This window comes from Microcebus murinus, chromosome 19 (genome assembly GCF_040939455.1).
Source record: "Microcebus murinus isolate Inina chromosome 19, M.murinus_Inina_mat1.0, whole genome shotgun sequence".
NCBI classification, from domain to species: domain Eukaryota; kingdom Metazoa; phylum Chordata; class Mammalia; order Primates; family Cheirogaleidae; genus Microcebus; species Microcebus murinus.
Genome location: NC_134122.1, coordinates 37,986,230 through 38,001,970, shown reverse-complemented (window position 1 = coordinate 38,001,970; position 15,741 = coordinate 37,986,230). Strand labels below are relative to the sequence as shown.

The 15,741-nt window shown below is 53.0% G+C and overlaps 1 protein-coding gene across 1 annotated transcript; it reads right to left on the bottom strand.

The window, feature by feature from the left end:
• Window positions 1-243: 243 nt before the first annotated feature.
• Window positions 244-12,518, bottom strand: TBC1D10B (TBC1 domain family member 10B). The gene is made up of 9 exons (XM_012764238.2): window positions 11,260-12,518; window positions 6,631-6,730; window positions 6,230-6,337; window positions 6,025-6,131; window positions 2,984-3,098; window positions 2,766-2,831; window positions 2,388-2,577; window positions 1,876-2,030; window positions 244-1,785 (listed from the first exon to the last, which is right to left on the bottom strand). The coding sequence occupies exons 1-9, from the start codon at window positions 12,195-12,197 to the stop codon at window positions 1,120-1,122; spliced, it is 2,445 nt and encodes an 814-aa protein (XP_012619692.2). The 5' UTR covers window positions 12,198-12,518; the 3' UTR covers window positions 244-1,119.
• Window positions 12,519-15,741: the final 3,223 nt, after the last annotated feature.

Here is a 15,741-nt window from a genome sequence, read left to right as displayed (position 1 = left end):
CAGGTGGTAGGCAGAAGGCTCCAGGCCAGTGACAATGGAAGCAGCAGATCCCAGCCCAAACTGGAACAGGAGCTCAACTAGTGTTTGTTGATGAGTGACCAAGAGATGGACCAAAGGCCAGGAGGCACCTACTCACCAAGCTCAGCAGACTGCCTCAATAGGGACCCAGGCCCTGGCTCACTCCCTCCCTCTCTAATCCTTGCCCCAACCCCCTCATCAAATAACAAGGCAGGAGACCAAGAGTCCAGGTACAACAGCAGGTTCTTTTCCGGTTCCTCAAAGCGCCGCATGGGGTGGGGCAGAGAGAAGAGAATGTAAACATTGGGTTCCACCCCTGGGAGCTCAAGGGAAGACCCTTTACCCAGATAGGGGCTGCAAGATTGGAGGGAACAAGGTAAAAGGTGTGGGTCCTGGTGAGACAAAGCAGGGGAGGCCTGAGAATACAGAGCAAGGTGGGTGAGGAAAAGGGAGGGAAGGAGGACAGTGGGTGAAGAGAAGTGGGGGACATTTCCTATTCCAGTGCATGTCCCCTTAAATAAACCAGAGTACAGGAGCATTGTGGAAAGAGAACCAAAGTACAGAAGACAGAGCAAGCACCCCGACCCCGGGCCAACCTTGTCCTCTGTACATAATTACAACACAGAGATGTGCAGAAGTAGAGCAAGGAGAATCCTAGCCTCCAGGCAGGATGTTGGGAAGACAGGCAGGGCTGAAGAAGGGAAAAGGAACCTAGCTCTACCTCGCAGGTAAGGGAGCCACTGGAGCATAGGAATCTGAGAACTGCTGACTCCCATCACCAAGAGTCACACCTGTGGTGACAAGAGGCCAGTCAGGACAGCACCTGGGAGGGAACCCCAGAGAAAACTGGGGCAGGAGTGACAGAGACCCCAGCTGGACCTAACTGGAAGTGAGAGGCTCCAGACTTGTTCACAGCTGCCCTGCGCACTGTGGCTGTCCTGGCTGTGTGGGGATCAGCAGCTGGCAAGGAGACAGGGAAAGCCACTTTCCTCAGAAGGAGGAACAGCCTGTCAAGGGGGCTGGGGACAGCACCCCAGGCCAGGCCTGCTCTTGGCTGAGGGAAATAGAGGGGGGCCATGCAGTCCAGCCCCAGGGCAGAGGTCAAAAGTAAGCGTCCTGCCTGGCCTCAGCTGCCGAGGACCTGTCCCCGCCATCGTGGGGGCCTGGGGGCCCATCTGCCTTTCGACGCAGCGAAAGCTTCCGGCCTTGAGCCTTCTTCTCCTGCTTCTGCCGCTCCTTCTCCTGCTTCTGCTGTTCTTTTTCCTGCTTCTCCCGCTCCTTCTCCTGCCTCTCTCTCTCTTTCTCCTGTTTCTGCCGCTCCTTCTCCCGTTCTTTTTCCTGTTTCTGCCGCTCCTTCTCCCGTTCCTTTTCCTGTTTCTGCCGCTCCTTCTCCTGCCTCCGAGCCTCCTTGCTGGGACCCAAGGGGGTGCTGTTGCCAGTAGGTGAGGGAAGGGATGGGTGCAGTCCCTCAGCGGTGACTACAGGCCCTGGAGCAGGCCCAGCACTGGCCCTGCGTGCCAGAGGGGGCGGGGAGGGTGCCCCTCCAGCTGCCCGGGAGCCTCGGGTCTTGAGGCCAGGGAGGCTGAGGAGGCTGGAGGACGGGCCCAGGGGTGGCTGCTGCCGCCGACGCTCCTCATGAATGGCCCGGGAGCCATGTAGTCGCCGTGAAGGCCGATACTGCAGCTCCCCCCGGGTTTCCCGCCACTTCTTGAGCTGGGCTGCATTCTCCCGCTCAATCAGTGCTTCTGTCACTGGGAGATTGGTCACCTGGACAGAGAGGAAATTAGTACCAGAATAAAAATGAGGGTAGGAATTGGGCAGAGGCAGGGAGTAGGTATGCTGAGGCCCAAGGCCTACCTCATGCACCAGGAAATCCTCCTGCATGCACTGTTGGGGCAGGTTGCGCAGCTGCTCCATGGTCTCATACATGCCTTGGCAGGAGCGCAGCTTTTCCACCGAGCCCAGAGTGTGTCGCAGCAGCACCAGGGCCACCCGGAAGATGATCTTAACGCCTGCAGGGTTGGAGAGAAAAGAGAATGGGGCAACCAGGCCCAGGATCTCAGCCTGTCCCATTTAGGATGGATTCACATCCCCCATCCCTATCTACTGCCAACCTTACAGATGAGGCAGCTGAGGCACCAGGAAGAAAATGAATTGCTGTGGGTCTCGGGTTCCTGGGAGGGAAAGCAGGCTCTAAGCCAGTGGCAGAACTGGGGCCAGGCCTCAGTTTCTCCAGCCCCTAAGCTGCATATAATGATGCCTCAGCCCAAAAGTACCTTTTGTCCAAGGACACTGGAAATGTGACAGGACCCTCTGGCAGCCACCATGGAAACCCTAGCCCCTCATGGCTTGGATGGCCACAGAAATACCTTCACAGAAAAACATGTCCCAGACACGCAGCACTGAAGCCCAGGGCAGGGTACGAGCGAAGATGCACATGAACCATTCTGTCATGTAGAGCACAGGGTCAATGCGCTGTCGCCGCAGGTGTCGATGTGCCAGTGGGGAGGCTCGGCGCAAAAGCGCAAAAAAGATTTCTCCATCCAGCTGAATGGCCTCCTGGAGGTGGAATGAGCCATGAGAAGAGGGCTCAGTCCACTGTGGCCCCTGGGGTTCAAGCGGCTCTGACAGGGGATCTTCACTTCATGGGGAGAGGCCCAGAGGAGAGGGGCAGAAGGGCCAGCATCCTCCCTGCAGCCTTAGGGAAAAGTCACAGCCCCAGATGCACCCAGCCTCCAGACACTCACCAGCCCTGCACTGTAGTAACCTGGGAGGTACTTGTCGCAGATCTGCACCAGGCACCAAAAGGCTTGCTGAGAAGGGCAAGAATGAGGAGGAGGGTGGGTCCTGAGTAGCAGAGAGTGCCCCCACCACTGCAGGGTCATTCCCATCAGCACACCCACGTGCTGTTATTGCTCCTTGCTTACTTCCCACCCCCGCCCCAACCGGGACCACCTGTGCTGACCTCAGCAGGCATGTGCATGAGCAGCACCGCAGCCACAGGGGCCTGGGCCTGGCAGTAACCCTCATCAGGCCGGTAGATGGTGTAGGCCTTCAGGATTCGATATAGGTCCTGTTGCCTGTGGGGATTGCAGAAGACCGTGAGGGCAATCACAGGAACTGGGTGCACTGACCCAAATCAAACCTGCCCAGACCCCTCCTTCCCCACATCCAGTTCCAGGTTCACCTCAGGGCTTACCCCCACACTCCAACCCCCTTCCCAGTCCTGCCTTTCAAGCTTCAGCCAGAGGTTCAGCACAGGTGGGGCATTCCAGGCTCAGGCCTCCCACCCTTGGCTGCAAACCCCGCATGCTCCCTACCATTCCCTGCACAGGCTGCGCACTCTCCCTCCCTCTGCAAACATCCCATAAACCTTCAAGGTCATTTTCTCCAGGAAGCTGTCCACTGCCACAGCATCAGCCCTCCTCTAGCACTGAATATGTTTATCACCCCAGAGCAGGAGCTCTCCCTGGAGAGGGCCTGCCTTATCTTTCTCACTGGATTGCATGAGTTCTCCCCAGCACGTCCAGAGGGTCCTGCTTCTTGGTGAAGGCCAGGAAGCCAGCTATGCCTCAGAGCTTCCTCCTGTCTCTACATTCAAAAGAACAAAGTCTCTGCCCTACACCTGCTCCTCTTTCTTGAGGCTGCCCCTTCACTGTGTCTGGGGATCCAACCACTCAGCCCCACCATCAGAAAAAAGCGCCTTCTTCACTCCAAGCCCAAGTGACGCGGCATCCTGAATTCCATTTACGTCTATTCCCTCTCTCCGCCTCCGCAGACACTTTGCAGCTCGGACCTCCATCCCTTGCCCAAAGAAAAGTAATGACCTTCCAGATCTCTCACTGCCTCCAGCCTTGCACAGCCCTGACCACTGCCTATAATAACTCCTCCCCAAACCCAGTCATTCAAATGTGATCTTCATTCACACCTTTGCATCCCACCTTTACTATCATTTACTTTATATCTTTCCTCCACCTTGCAAAAGCATCCGTGAAATGACAGGTTTGATATGCTGGTTATTTTACCTAATACATATTAAAATAAACACATAACTTCCACAAGCTCCCACGCTGCATCCGCCCACCTGCTTGCGTCTACATCCCTGCCTTCTCCCGTTGCTGCAGATGAACTGTCTGTGATCCTGGGCAAGCACAGCTCTTCACTTGGTCCCTGGATCCCATCCCCTCTCGCCTACACAGGCCCTCACTCCAGCAACCCTCCCATCCCTCCTGCAGCATCAGTTCTCTCTCTCCTAGATCATTCCTATCATAATAACATGCTGCTCTTTCTTCTGGTTTAAAAAAAGTCCTTGACCCCACTGTGCCCTCCAAATACCACACCATTTCTTTCCTCACCTATTCAGCAAACCTCCTCCAGAGTACACTCAATTTCCTTCCTCTCATTCATTTTCCAATCGCTTTTACCCACTGCTCCACACAAAACTGTTTTTAACCATGTTGCTAAGGCCCTCCACAATGTTAAGTCTAGAGGTCGGTGTTCCGGCTTGACTTTACTTGACCCATCTGCAGCATTTTACACAGGGGATCCCTGAAACCTCTCTTCCCTTGTTTCTAGGATCACACTCTCCTCATTGTCCTCTCTCTACCTCTAGCTTCTCATTCCAGTCTCTTTTACTGGTTCAGTCTCAAAATGTTGGAGCTGCAGGCTCAATCCCTGGACGTCTTCCCTTGGGATCTACATCTGCTGCCCTGTTGACCTCGTCCAGTCCCATGGGTGACATTTATAGAGATTATATATAATCTACAATTCTACAACTCTTATAACTCTATAAACTGACACGGCTCAATTTTGAATTTATCTCGTTTAAACTTCTCTCTGTAACACCCAACTTACTTACATCTCCATCTGGAGGTCCAATAAGCATTTTAAACTTAACATTCTGAAACAGAGCTCCTGATACGCCCCTAAACCTACCTTTCCCCCTTTCCTCCATCCATATCAGTAAAGAGCAACTCTATTCTACTAGTTTCTTAAGCCAAAAACCTTACAAGTCATCCTTAACGCCTCTCTTCTTCTCTCACACTCCAGGTCTAATTAGCAAATCTCTTTGACTCCACCTTCAAAATATACCTTGAATCCAACTTCTCCCCATATTGCCACTGCTACCATGCTGCTCATTATCTCTCTCCTGTATTATGGAAAAAGTCTCCTAATTGGTCTGTTTCTGCCCTTGTCCCCTATAGTCTGTTCTCAGCACAGCAGCCAGAATGATTCTTTTAAAACATAAGTCAGATCAGCTCACTTGTAACCCACTCCCACTCACATTCTCTATTCCCCTTTCCTACTTTGAACTCCTGTTTAATACCACCATTGCACATACAACATTCCTTCCTTCTTTATCTGGTTTACTGTTTATCCCCACTAAAATATAATAAACCCATAAGGGCAGGAGTTTTTGCTTTTTTGTTCACTGTTGTCATCTGTGACAGGACAGTGCCCAGCAGACAGCAGGTGCTTGATAAATATTTGCTAAAGGATGAACTTACTGATGAAAAATGTCCATCTGAGAACCACTTAAGATCATCCTGCATACTATTAGGGAACACAGTATATATATACCACATCCTCAGAAGTCTTGGCCTACAGAACAAAAATCCAAGAGCCTTGGCACAGCATCTAAGGGCCTTGGTGATCTGGCCCTAAACTTCTGTTCCAGCCTCAGCTCCACCAAACCCAACTTGGCCAGACACAGCTCACATAAACCCCAGGCAAGAGAACCCTGCCCCCGCTCTCACTCCCATCTACCCTTCAGAACTCAGCCCAATGCAGCTTCTTCAATGTGCCCTTGATGTGTCCCCACACATGACCCCAGAGACGAGTCTCCCTTCCAGGACAGTTCCTTTGACATGACTTCACACTTGATCCATTACAGATCACTGTTCAAGAAGTCCTAGAGGGCAAGAACTGCTTTCAATCAGCCGTGTGTCCACCTAGAACCTTCAACAAAAAGTTTGCTGACTGACTCACGTGGTCAGGCTACCTTACCCATGCCCCCCTCGAGCAGCAAACATCTCGTGGAAAGGGAACTGGCGGTGCAGATCCTTCTCAATCACATCCAGCCACTTGGGGTCCCCAGGAGCCCGTTCCAGCTCCTGTAGTGGGACAGGGGGGATTACCTCACGATCTGGGGAAAATGACACCCTTCACACAAACAGGGCCACAGGTCCCCACACCCTGAAGCTCCACGCACCTCAAACTTGCCCGGGTTCTGCTCCAGGAGTTCCTTGCTATTAGACAGGTACTGCCAGGCCTTGGCTCTGAGGGAGGAAGGGATCCCCTTCCGGCAGCGCAGCTTCACCTAAGGCAAAGCAGCAGGCATGGGGACAGCTTCAAGGGCTGGCACGTCCTTCAAGCTTCCCCTAGCAGTCCTCAGGCTCCCTCGGCCACTCCTCCCACATCCCATAGGCTTGACTCCACTGGACCTGGCCTGACCTTCTATCTTCAAAGCTACTCCTCCCCCAGGGCCCAAGTACCACCCATCCCCAGTGTGGCCCAGAGGGCAGATATTATCAGTTTTCTGGGCTTCCCCGGAGCACATGCTGCCCTTCCCTCTTTGTGCATTGCCCTGCCCACCATTCAGCCCTCTCAAACCTTCTGGAAACGCCGTGACAGCCACTTATCCCAGTTAGTGAACATCTCCAGCCATTTGAGCTCCCGCTGCCGAGCCACATCCACGGGAATGGAGCTCTCTCTGCAGGATAAGGGGAGCATGGAAGGGGTCAGTAGCTGTAGCGTAAAACGTGGACTGCTAGGGGAACTGAGGCAAGCCACCTCCCCAGACTTGAATGAGAAAGTGGGTATTTTGTGAGCTACCAAACATCAGAATTTCTGGGCCACTTGGCCATCCAAGGTTGTAGTTCACCTTCCTTCCCTGTTGAATCTCTACACAGAGGTCATATTTAAATCCCACTTCAGACATACCCACATTTGGGGAGAGAGTACAGAGTATTTAAGAGCCACATTTTACATTAGACCTGGATCCAAGTCCTGGCTTTACCATTTATTCATTGTGTGATCTTCAGTAATCTTTCTAAGCCTCAGATGCCTCATTTGTAAGGTGGCGAGAATAGCAGTAAATACCTGAAGCGATTAGTTGAGAGGTTATATGAAATAACGCATAGCAGGTGACCCAGTAATAGCAATTATCATCCATAAAATAAAATACAAAATAAATGTACTTCTCTGTCTCCTTAGAAGCAACTGTCTGAATTCTGTCCAATCAAACTCTTGAGATCCCTTGGGCCATCTGCAATTTCCTCTACCTCCTCTTCCCTGAAATCACCCCAGGTTCCCAGGCAGATGAAGTTCTCCTTGCCTCATTTGCACAATGCTCTGTGAGAGCTTCCCACTCAAAGTGCACCATCAGTCTTGAAACAGTTACTTGTAGGAGCCAGTACTGGAAGAGCAAGCTTGGGTCTTAGAAATCAGACAGACCTGGCTGGGCATGGTGGCTCACGCCCGTAATCCTAGCACTTTGGGAGGCAGAGGTGGGAGGATTGCTAGAGCCCAGGAGTTTGAGACCAGCCTGAGCAACACAGTGAGACCTCATCTCTAAATAGAAAATTTAGCCAGGTGTGGCGATATGTGCCTGTAGTCCCAGCTACTCAGGAGGCTGAGTCAGGAGGATCGCGTGGGCCCAGGAGTTTGAAGTTGTAGTGAGCTACAATGACACCACTGCACTTTAGCTCAAGCAACAGAGCGAAACCCTGTCTCAAAAAAAAAAAAAAAAAAAGAAAAGAAAAAATGGCTCGGGTGTGGTGCCTCACGCCTGTCCTAGCACTCTGGGAGGCCTAGGCAGGCAGATTGCTCAAGGTCAGGAGTTTGAAACAAGCATGAGCAAGAGCGAGACCCCTGTCTCTACTAAAAATAGAAAAAAATGAATTGGCCAACTAAAAATATATAGGAAAAATTAGCCGGGCATGGTGGTGCATGCCTGTAGTCCCAGCTACTCAGGAGGCTGAGGCAGTAGGACTGCTTGAGCCCAGGAGTGTGAGGTTGCTGTCAGCTAGACTGACGCATGGCACTCTAGCCTGGGCAACAGAGTGAGATCCAGCCTCCAAAAAAAAAAAAAAGGCCAGGCATGGTGGCCTGTAATCCTAGCACTTTGAGAGGCTGAGGCGGGAGGATCTCTTGAGCCCAGGAGTTTGGAACCAGCTTGAGCAACATGGTGAGATTCTCATCTCTACAAAAATAGAAAAATTAGCTGGACATGCAGGTAGGTGCATGCCTGTAGTCCCAGCTACTTGGAGGCTAAGGCAAGAGGATCACCTGAGCCCAGGAGTTTGAGGCTGCAGTGAGCTATGACGACACCACTGTAGCCAGGGTGACAGAGTGAGAACCTGTCTCAAGAAAGAAAGAAAAGGAAAGAAAAGGTAAGGAGAGGAGAGGAAGGAAAGAAAAGGAATAGAGAGGGGGAGGAAGGGAGGGAGGGGAAGGAAAAGGAATGGAAAAGGAAAAGGAAAAAGAAAGGAATTAGACAGACCTAAACTCAAATTCCAGTTCTAGGCCGGGTGTGGTGGCTCATGCCTGTAATCCTAGTGCTCTGGGAGGCTGAGGCAAGAGGATCGCTGAAGGTCAGGAGTTCAAAACCAACCTGAGCAAGAGCAAGACCCCGTCTCTACTAAAAATAGAAAGAAGTTAATTGGTCAACTAAAAACATACAGAAAAAATTAGCCGGGCATGGTGGCTCATGCCTATAGTCCCAGATACTCGGGAGGCTAAGGCAGGAGGATCGCTTGAGCCCAGGAATTTGAGGGTGCTGTGAGCTAGGCTGATGCGATGGCACTCTAGCCCAGGCAACAGAATTGAGACACTGTCTCAAAAAAAAAAAAAAAAAAAAAAATTCCAGTTCTACCCCTTAGAAGCTGGGAAGTCTTAACAAGTGATAACCTTAGTCTCTTCCTCAGCTAAAGAAAAAGATGCCACCACCTACATCACAAAGTTATGAGAAAACTATTGAGAAATTGCATATAAAGGACTGTTATATAGAAGGGGCTCATTAAATGTGAATTTCTTTTGTCCTAGAAGCTCCTTAGACTGAGAGACCATCTCTCATTAATCTCTATCATAAGTCAGTTCCAAGCTCTACTAAAGGATGGGAAGAGTAAGATACTATTCCTCCCCTCAAGAAGGTCACAGTCAAAGACGGGAGATAACTGCAATATGGTATGGGACATACAATGACAAAGAGGCACAGAAAAGATGCCTAATTGAAGTAGGGGCAGTGGTTATCAAGGAAGGCTTCCTGGAGGAGGGGGGGACACCTAAGGTAAACCATGAAGGATTGAGTAGAATTTAGCAAACAAAGAAGGGGGAGAAGAGCAATCCTAGCAGGTGGGACAGCCTGAATAGGAAGTGGGAGAGGCTACAACTAGTTCAGCAGGACCACAGCACAAAGTGCATGGTATGGTGAGGAATGGTGGGAAAGACCTGGAAGGCTGGCAGAGCTGGAGAATAGGGAACCTGTGTGCCGGCCAAAGAACTTGGACTTTATCATGTAGACATGGGGGGGGGGGGAGCACTAACAGCTTTTAAGCTAAATTCAGAGGTAGATTCCTCTGCCAGGGAAGATGGATTTTAGAAGGACAAAACTACTAAGCAGAAAAATAGCACCCAGAACAGTAGATAAGAGGGAATCTCTAAAATCAATTTCAACCCAAGTTCCTTAGGACAGCCTGGTATTAAGGAGAGAACCATTGGTCACACAGATCCAGATTATTTGAGGGGAGCAATTCACTCAACTGCTGTTTCCTTGTCTATAAACTGAGTACAACAATGCATCCTCACGCATGGTAAAGCACCAGGGTCAAACTTTGGTTGCCTTCCCCACATAGGACCATGAATGCTGGTACTCAATCAAAGGTTTTCTGATTTTTGTTGGCTTATAAACCCTGCCTATAAAACCATCTCACAGGGCTTCCCCCACCTCAACACACACAGCTATGACTAAATCCTACATATTTTCATGATTCAGATCTGCTTCATCTGAATTCCCAGACTGGGGTAAAAGATCCCTTCCCTAGGTACTCTCAAAACCCTGTGAAGTCTAGGCGAAACCTAACGTATTATACTGAAACCAACTGTTGAAGTGTTTGTCTTTCTCTCTCTAGAAATGATGAGTTCCTTGAAAAGACTATTTTATCCTTAGTATGCAGCACAAGGCCTGGCACCTGGGGTTTCAGGCAATGCTGTAGGCTGAACTGACCAGCAGGTTAAAGGGGCACAGGAACAATGGGCAGGATCCAGAGAGAGGGAAGGAAGAAGTCAGAGGCAATCACACCCCACCTCAGGAATGACTCAGGCTCCTCGGAGGGAACTAGGAAAGAGTAAGCCCAGCTGGGGAGATGAGGAAATGGGGAAGAGGCCTCCCCTACCCCCTTTCCTTCAGTGAAAATACAAGACTGCCCTCTCTATTTCACAGAGGGGCTCTTTCTTCAAAGTCCCCCTTCCAACAACCAGGCTTCCCTACCTCACCACTCCATCCATCAGACATAGGGCTACAGAGGAGGGGAGGTGTCTGTATCCCTCCCAGACTCTCTGCCCCTAAGGGACCAATGGTCTCTACCTGAACCCCTGTTCATTCAACCCTCCTGAATGGCCTGTAGCTGGAATTTCGAATCAAGGAACTGGGATGACCTTAGGTATCATCTCATTCAATCTTTCACTTCAGGGCCAGGCACAGTGGCTCATGCCTACAATCCTAGCACTTTGGGAAGCCAAGGTGGAAGGATCACTTGAGCTCAGGAATTCGAGATCAGCCTGAGCAAGAGTGAGACCCCATCTCTACTAAAAATAGAAAAATTAGCCGGCATGCAAGCCTGTGGTCCCAGCTACTCCAGAGGCTGAGGCAGGAGGATCACTTCAGCCCAGGAATTTGAGGTTGGAGTCAACTAGGATGACACCACTGCATTCTAGCAGGGGTCACAGAGTGAGACTTTGTCTTAAAAAAAAAAAAATCTTTTTACTTCAGAGGAAACTGAGGCATGGAAATGGGGAAGCCACTAGCTCAAGGGCACACAACATACCAAAGGCAATGTCTAAGGCTTAAACCCAGATCTTCTGAACGGTGGTCTGAAACTCTAACATGCTAATGCCACAGAAACCTCAGCATGCCCTAGGCATGATAGCTCCTGCTAATCACCCCTGAACCTCAGGTGTATCCCCCTCCCCTAATCTCTGCTTCCCTGAGGCAATCCAGCTGCGTGCCCACTTGGTACTCACAGGCTGCCTGAGTACTGGCTGCCCCCAAGGAAGCCATACTTGTCGGTCTTGCGCAGGGCCAGCCCATTTATCTCCGAGTCTGAGCCCATAGAGCTCACATCATCTGCCAAGGACTCCAAGGTCCCAGACATCAGGCTCACGGAGTCCAAGTAGCTCAGAGTGTCCGGGGCCTGCCCTCGAGGCCCAGAGATGCCAGGTCCCAGGCTGGACGTGGAGCCCAGGTCTTGAGAGTTTTCAGAGGGCTCCGGAGCTGGGGTCACCATCACAACAGCTACCGGAGCCTCGCAAGTCCCTGGAGGGCCTGTGCCAGGCCCTGGGGGGTCCTCAAGAGCCTGTCCTGCTGATGCTGATGTTGCAGCTCCATGTCCACTTGTCATCTGTCCTGCTGCACTCCGTGCAGTCACTCCTGAAGCCACTGTGGTTCCCGGCTTGGGAGCAAGCGGGGGTTTGGCGGTCAGGGCCCCAGGAGCCATTCTGGAAGGGGCCCTAGTGGGGGTTCCGGTGGGGGTTCCTGGTCCTGGGGCGGGTGAGGGTCGAGCCTCCTCCGTCTTCGGAGAGTCTGTCCCTGGGGCCAGAACCATCGACGTCTCGGCTCCAGTCACTGCCGTGGGCACGGGGGGTTCCGGGCCCAGGGGGACCTGCGTCTTCGGGGTTTCGGGTGAAGCCTCCAGAGTCAGCACAACCACAGTGCTGCCCGCGGCGGCCGAGGTCAAGACCGGGGTCGGGGCCGAGGTCTGGGCTGGCCCCGGGACCCAGGCTGGCCGCGCCTCCCCGGGGGCCACCAGGGTGACTGGTGCCGAAGTGGCCGTAGTCACTGGCGGTCCGGGAGCCACCACCAAGACGGGCCCGGCCCGGGAGCCCCGGGGCGGCGGCGAGGGGGCCGCGGGGGCGCCATGACGGCGCGGCGGGGCCACCAGGGGCGCCGGGCCCGTCTCCATGGCCGCCGGCCGCCCCTCACATCCCCCCGCCGGGGAGGCCGCAGAAGGCGCCGCCCCTCAGGCCGCCCGGCGCGGCCAGCCGAAGCAGGGGAGAGGGCGAAGGGCGCGGCTTGGCGCGCGCCGGGGGCGGGACGGCTGGCGGGAGGCCGCTGGGCGCGCGGAGGCGGGGCAGGGGTCGGGGGGCGCCTTGCGCCGGGGTCTTGCTCGCGCCCTCTTACCCCTCGCGCGCGCTCGCCGCCGCCCCCTCCCTGCCGCTTGGGGCGAGCCACCGACCTTGCGCCTGCGCACACGCTGCAGAGCCGGCTAAGCAGCCAGCGTTTCGGCGTTCCACGCCTGCGCGCGGAGCGGCCCATCGCGCTCCTTTTTTTTCTCCCGCCTCGTCAGAGGACTTGGACGAATAATAGGAGAGAGGGACTGGGTTTCTGCCAATCGTTGGAAGGCTGGGTGGGGCTGGAAGAGGGAAGAGGGCTGGTAATCTGGAAAGAGGAAACGGAGAAGGCGGAGGGAGAGATGACCAATCAGAAGGCGAGCGAAGGCAGGAGGAGGCGGGACAAAGGAAGTGGCTAATAGAAAAGCAGGAGTCTGAACCTCCTGGCCAATAAGCATGGCTGAAAAGCAGACGAGCACGAAAGGGCGGGGAAAAAGGCAGGGGCGGGGCGAGTTGGAGGCGGGGCCGGGTGGGGTCAAAGGGAGCCAATGAAAATGGCATGGGCGGAGGTCAAATTGACAAGACAGCGGTGTCTACTTGGGCGGTGACAGACAGCATCCGCAGTCAATAGGAAGAGCTGAGAAATTCTTTAGGTCTCCCAAGATGGTCCGGAAAAAATGACAGCTGGGAGGAGGCGGGGCAAACCTGAGATTAATTTGCCTCGTCAGCCAACGATTGCGTTCTCCCATTTTAACAACACGGTAGGAAGACAGATAGCTGTCTCAGCCAATGGTAGCATCGAAAGGGCTGGGATGCTGCCAGCAGACGGTGCCAGCTTAGGGAAAAATCGGTGACAACCGGAGACTAGCGCGAGAGGGGGGGTGACAGCTGGGGACAGCGCGGAAAAGAGGCGAGGGCATTAGTGCAGCCCTTAGCCCATAAGAGTGCTGCACTGCCCTTCTTGAGTCCTTTCTGGGCCCCCATTCTCCATTCAGCTCCAGAGCCCCCCTGACTCTGGTTGTCTATGGGACCCTAAGTCCCACCACAGATGGAGTACCCTGATCCAGTACTCCCAACCCTCACCCTGTAATTATCCAATCCTTGCCCCCAACTAGCCCCAACACTCCAATCCCAGGCAACTAGAGCCAGAGCCTCAAAATCCTCTAAGCAATCCATCTCTCTGGATCCCCCATTTCCTGTGGGAATCCCAAGCCCCAAGTCTCTCTCCTCAGCTCCCATCTATCTGAGATCCTCCCCAAGACCCAGACTCCAATCGCTTTAAGTGCCTCCACGATTTCTAATGGGAATCCTAAGCCCCAAATCCATGAATCCCCAATAACATGAATTCCCCATTCTGTGTTCCTATTATTCTGGGGAACTGGGACCCCAGTCCTATCAACCCCTCTCTCCTCATAGCTGCATCTCTCTGTGTTCCTCATTTTCTGCTAAGAACCCATACCCCAATCTCATGAGCTCTCTGGGTTGTCCTTAGACCACAAACATACAGACCTGACATGAGCACCAACCTTCCAACTTCTAAATACCCCCTTCTCTCTCTGACCCCCATTCTCCTGAACCCTAGGATTAGAGGGCCCCAATTTGCATATAGTACCCACTATCTTGGAATTCCAGGCAGATCTAGCTCCCAACTTCCCAGTTCTTCCTTGGTTTCTGAATTCTCTGAGACTCCTCACTCCCAACTCAGACTCAAAGCCTGTGAACTCCCATTCAGTGTCCAATCTTTTCTCCTCACCTTCCACTTGACCCAAGCTTTCTGAGCACTCCTCCCATTCCCCTTTTTGGAGTCCTCCTCCTCTCCCAGAGCTCAGTTATAAGTGTACTCCTCCCTGGCCTGGACCCCCATGGTAACCGTATAAGGCAAGACAGCTGCCATCTGAGGCAGGGAGGGGCCAGTGCAGGAGGCCAAGGGCAGCTACTAAGTTTAGGGTGGCTCCTTCTGTCTTCTTAGAGACAACAGGTGGCTAGGCCACCCAGTGCCCAGAAAGGAAAATGTCTTAAAGGCATTGGCATGGGGCTAGAGGAGGGGGAAGGGAGAAGGCACCTTGCTGAGGACATCAGGTCCTAGAGGGAGCAGGAGGAGGAGGAGATGGGTGTCCTTGCCAACGTGGGGCTTTTTCAGCCACTATTTCCCCAGACTTCTGCTGCATGGAGGGCACTGGGGGCTCAGAGGAATAGGAGAGGGGATCTCAAAGTCACACAGTCAGTCAAAATGGTTCTTTCCCAGAATAAAGCAAAGTCACTGACCATCCCAGCCACCTATGAGGAGGCAGCCAGCTAGGTTGCCTCCTACTGTCTTTGCTTCCCTCTCCCTGAGTTCCAGCCTCCACACCAGTACCAAGAAAAATGATTCTAGACTCATACTATACCATGTCCTTCTCCTGCTTTAAACCTTTCCAAGATTCCCCAGGGTCTCTTCCCTCAGCCTGCATTGAGGGCCCTCTAGGGTCTGGTCACCAGCCTCTTGCATCCTCTGCTCCAGCCCCATCATAATTCTGGTGACCTGAAGACCTCTGATCTTTCACTCTCCAAGCCTTTGCCTATGCCATGCCCTCCTGTGCCAGCATGCCTGCTCCTCCTCCACCTTCACCTGCTCACTTCTACTGGCCTTCAGGAAGCCAGTTGCATACCCCTAGACAAGGCTGCTGTGCCCTCTACTTCTGGGCTCTGACTAGCTGGTACACATCATTTTCTGTATTCATTCCTGTCTCTATGGTTAGACTGTAAGCTGCAGCAAGGCAGGGCATAATTAATTATAATGCAAGTGCTGTGGGATGGGAATTACATCTCCACTTTATAGAGGGGAAACCAAGGGGGGTTGAAGCACAAAGCCCAAGATCACAGAGCATCTTCCCTCACAAAATCCCCTCTCTCCTGAAGGGGGTATAGGAGACCCTCCTGATCTCCCAGCTTCTACAGATGGCTCTCTCCCACGTTTAAGCTCTGCCACTACCCCCCATGCATATACACACTTGACTGTAAACTCCACCATGTGCGGGGACTGTGTTTGCCAAAGTGCATCCACAAACCCCAGCCCAGCACCTGGCATGCTGTAGGTGCTCAATAAATGCTCACTAGGTTTAAATCTGGGCCTACCCATTCAGGGGCACAGGTCCCTCATTCATCTCTCTCCAAGAACTGTGCCTTGGCTTGGGTGCTCTCTGAAGCCTGGCATATTCCAGCCCCATTTTGGGAGAAAGAACATCCCTTCCTGCCTAGGCCCTAGTGAGACATGCATCCTAAGACCCACACCCTCCTCCCTCCCGCCCTGGGCTCCAGCTGCTTTGGGCCCTCCAAGAAAGGAGAGGCACTGAGCCGGGCTATTTTGGTATCTGGGGTGGGCACTTGCAGGGCTAAGGTTACCCTGGTATGTTAAGG

Excerpts from the sequence above, each read along its gene's own strand:
- TBC1D10B (XM_012764238.2), bottom strand. The coding sequence starts at position 12,197 with ATGGAGACGGGCCCGGCGCCCCTGGTGGCCCCGCCGCGCCGTCATGGC. Across the intron at positions 6,731-11,259 it reads AGCCAGTACTCAGGCAGCCT|AGAGAGCTCCATTCCCGTGG; the intron begins GTGAGTACCAAG and ends CTTATCCTGCAG. Across the intron at positions 3,099-6,024 it reads GCTGCTCGAGGGGGGCATGG|GCAACAGGACCTATATCGAA; the intron begins GTAAGGTAGCCT and ends CAATCCCCACAG.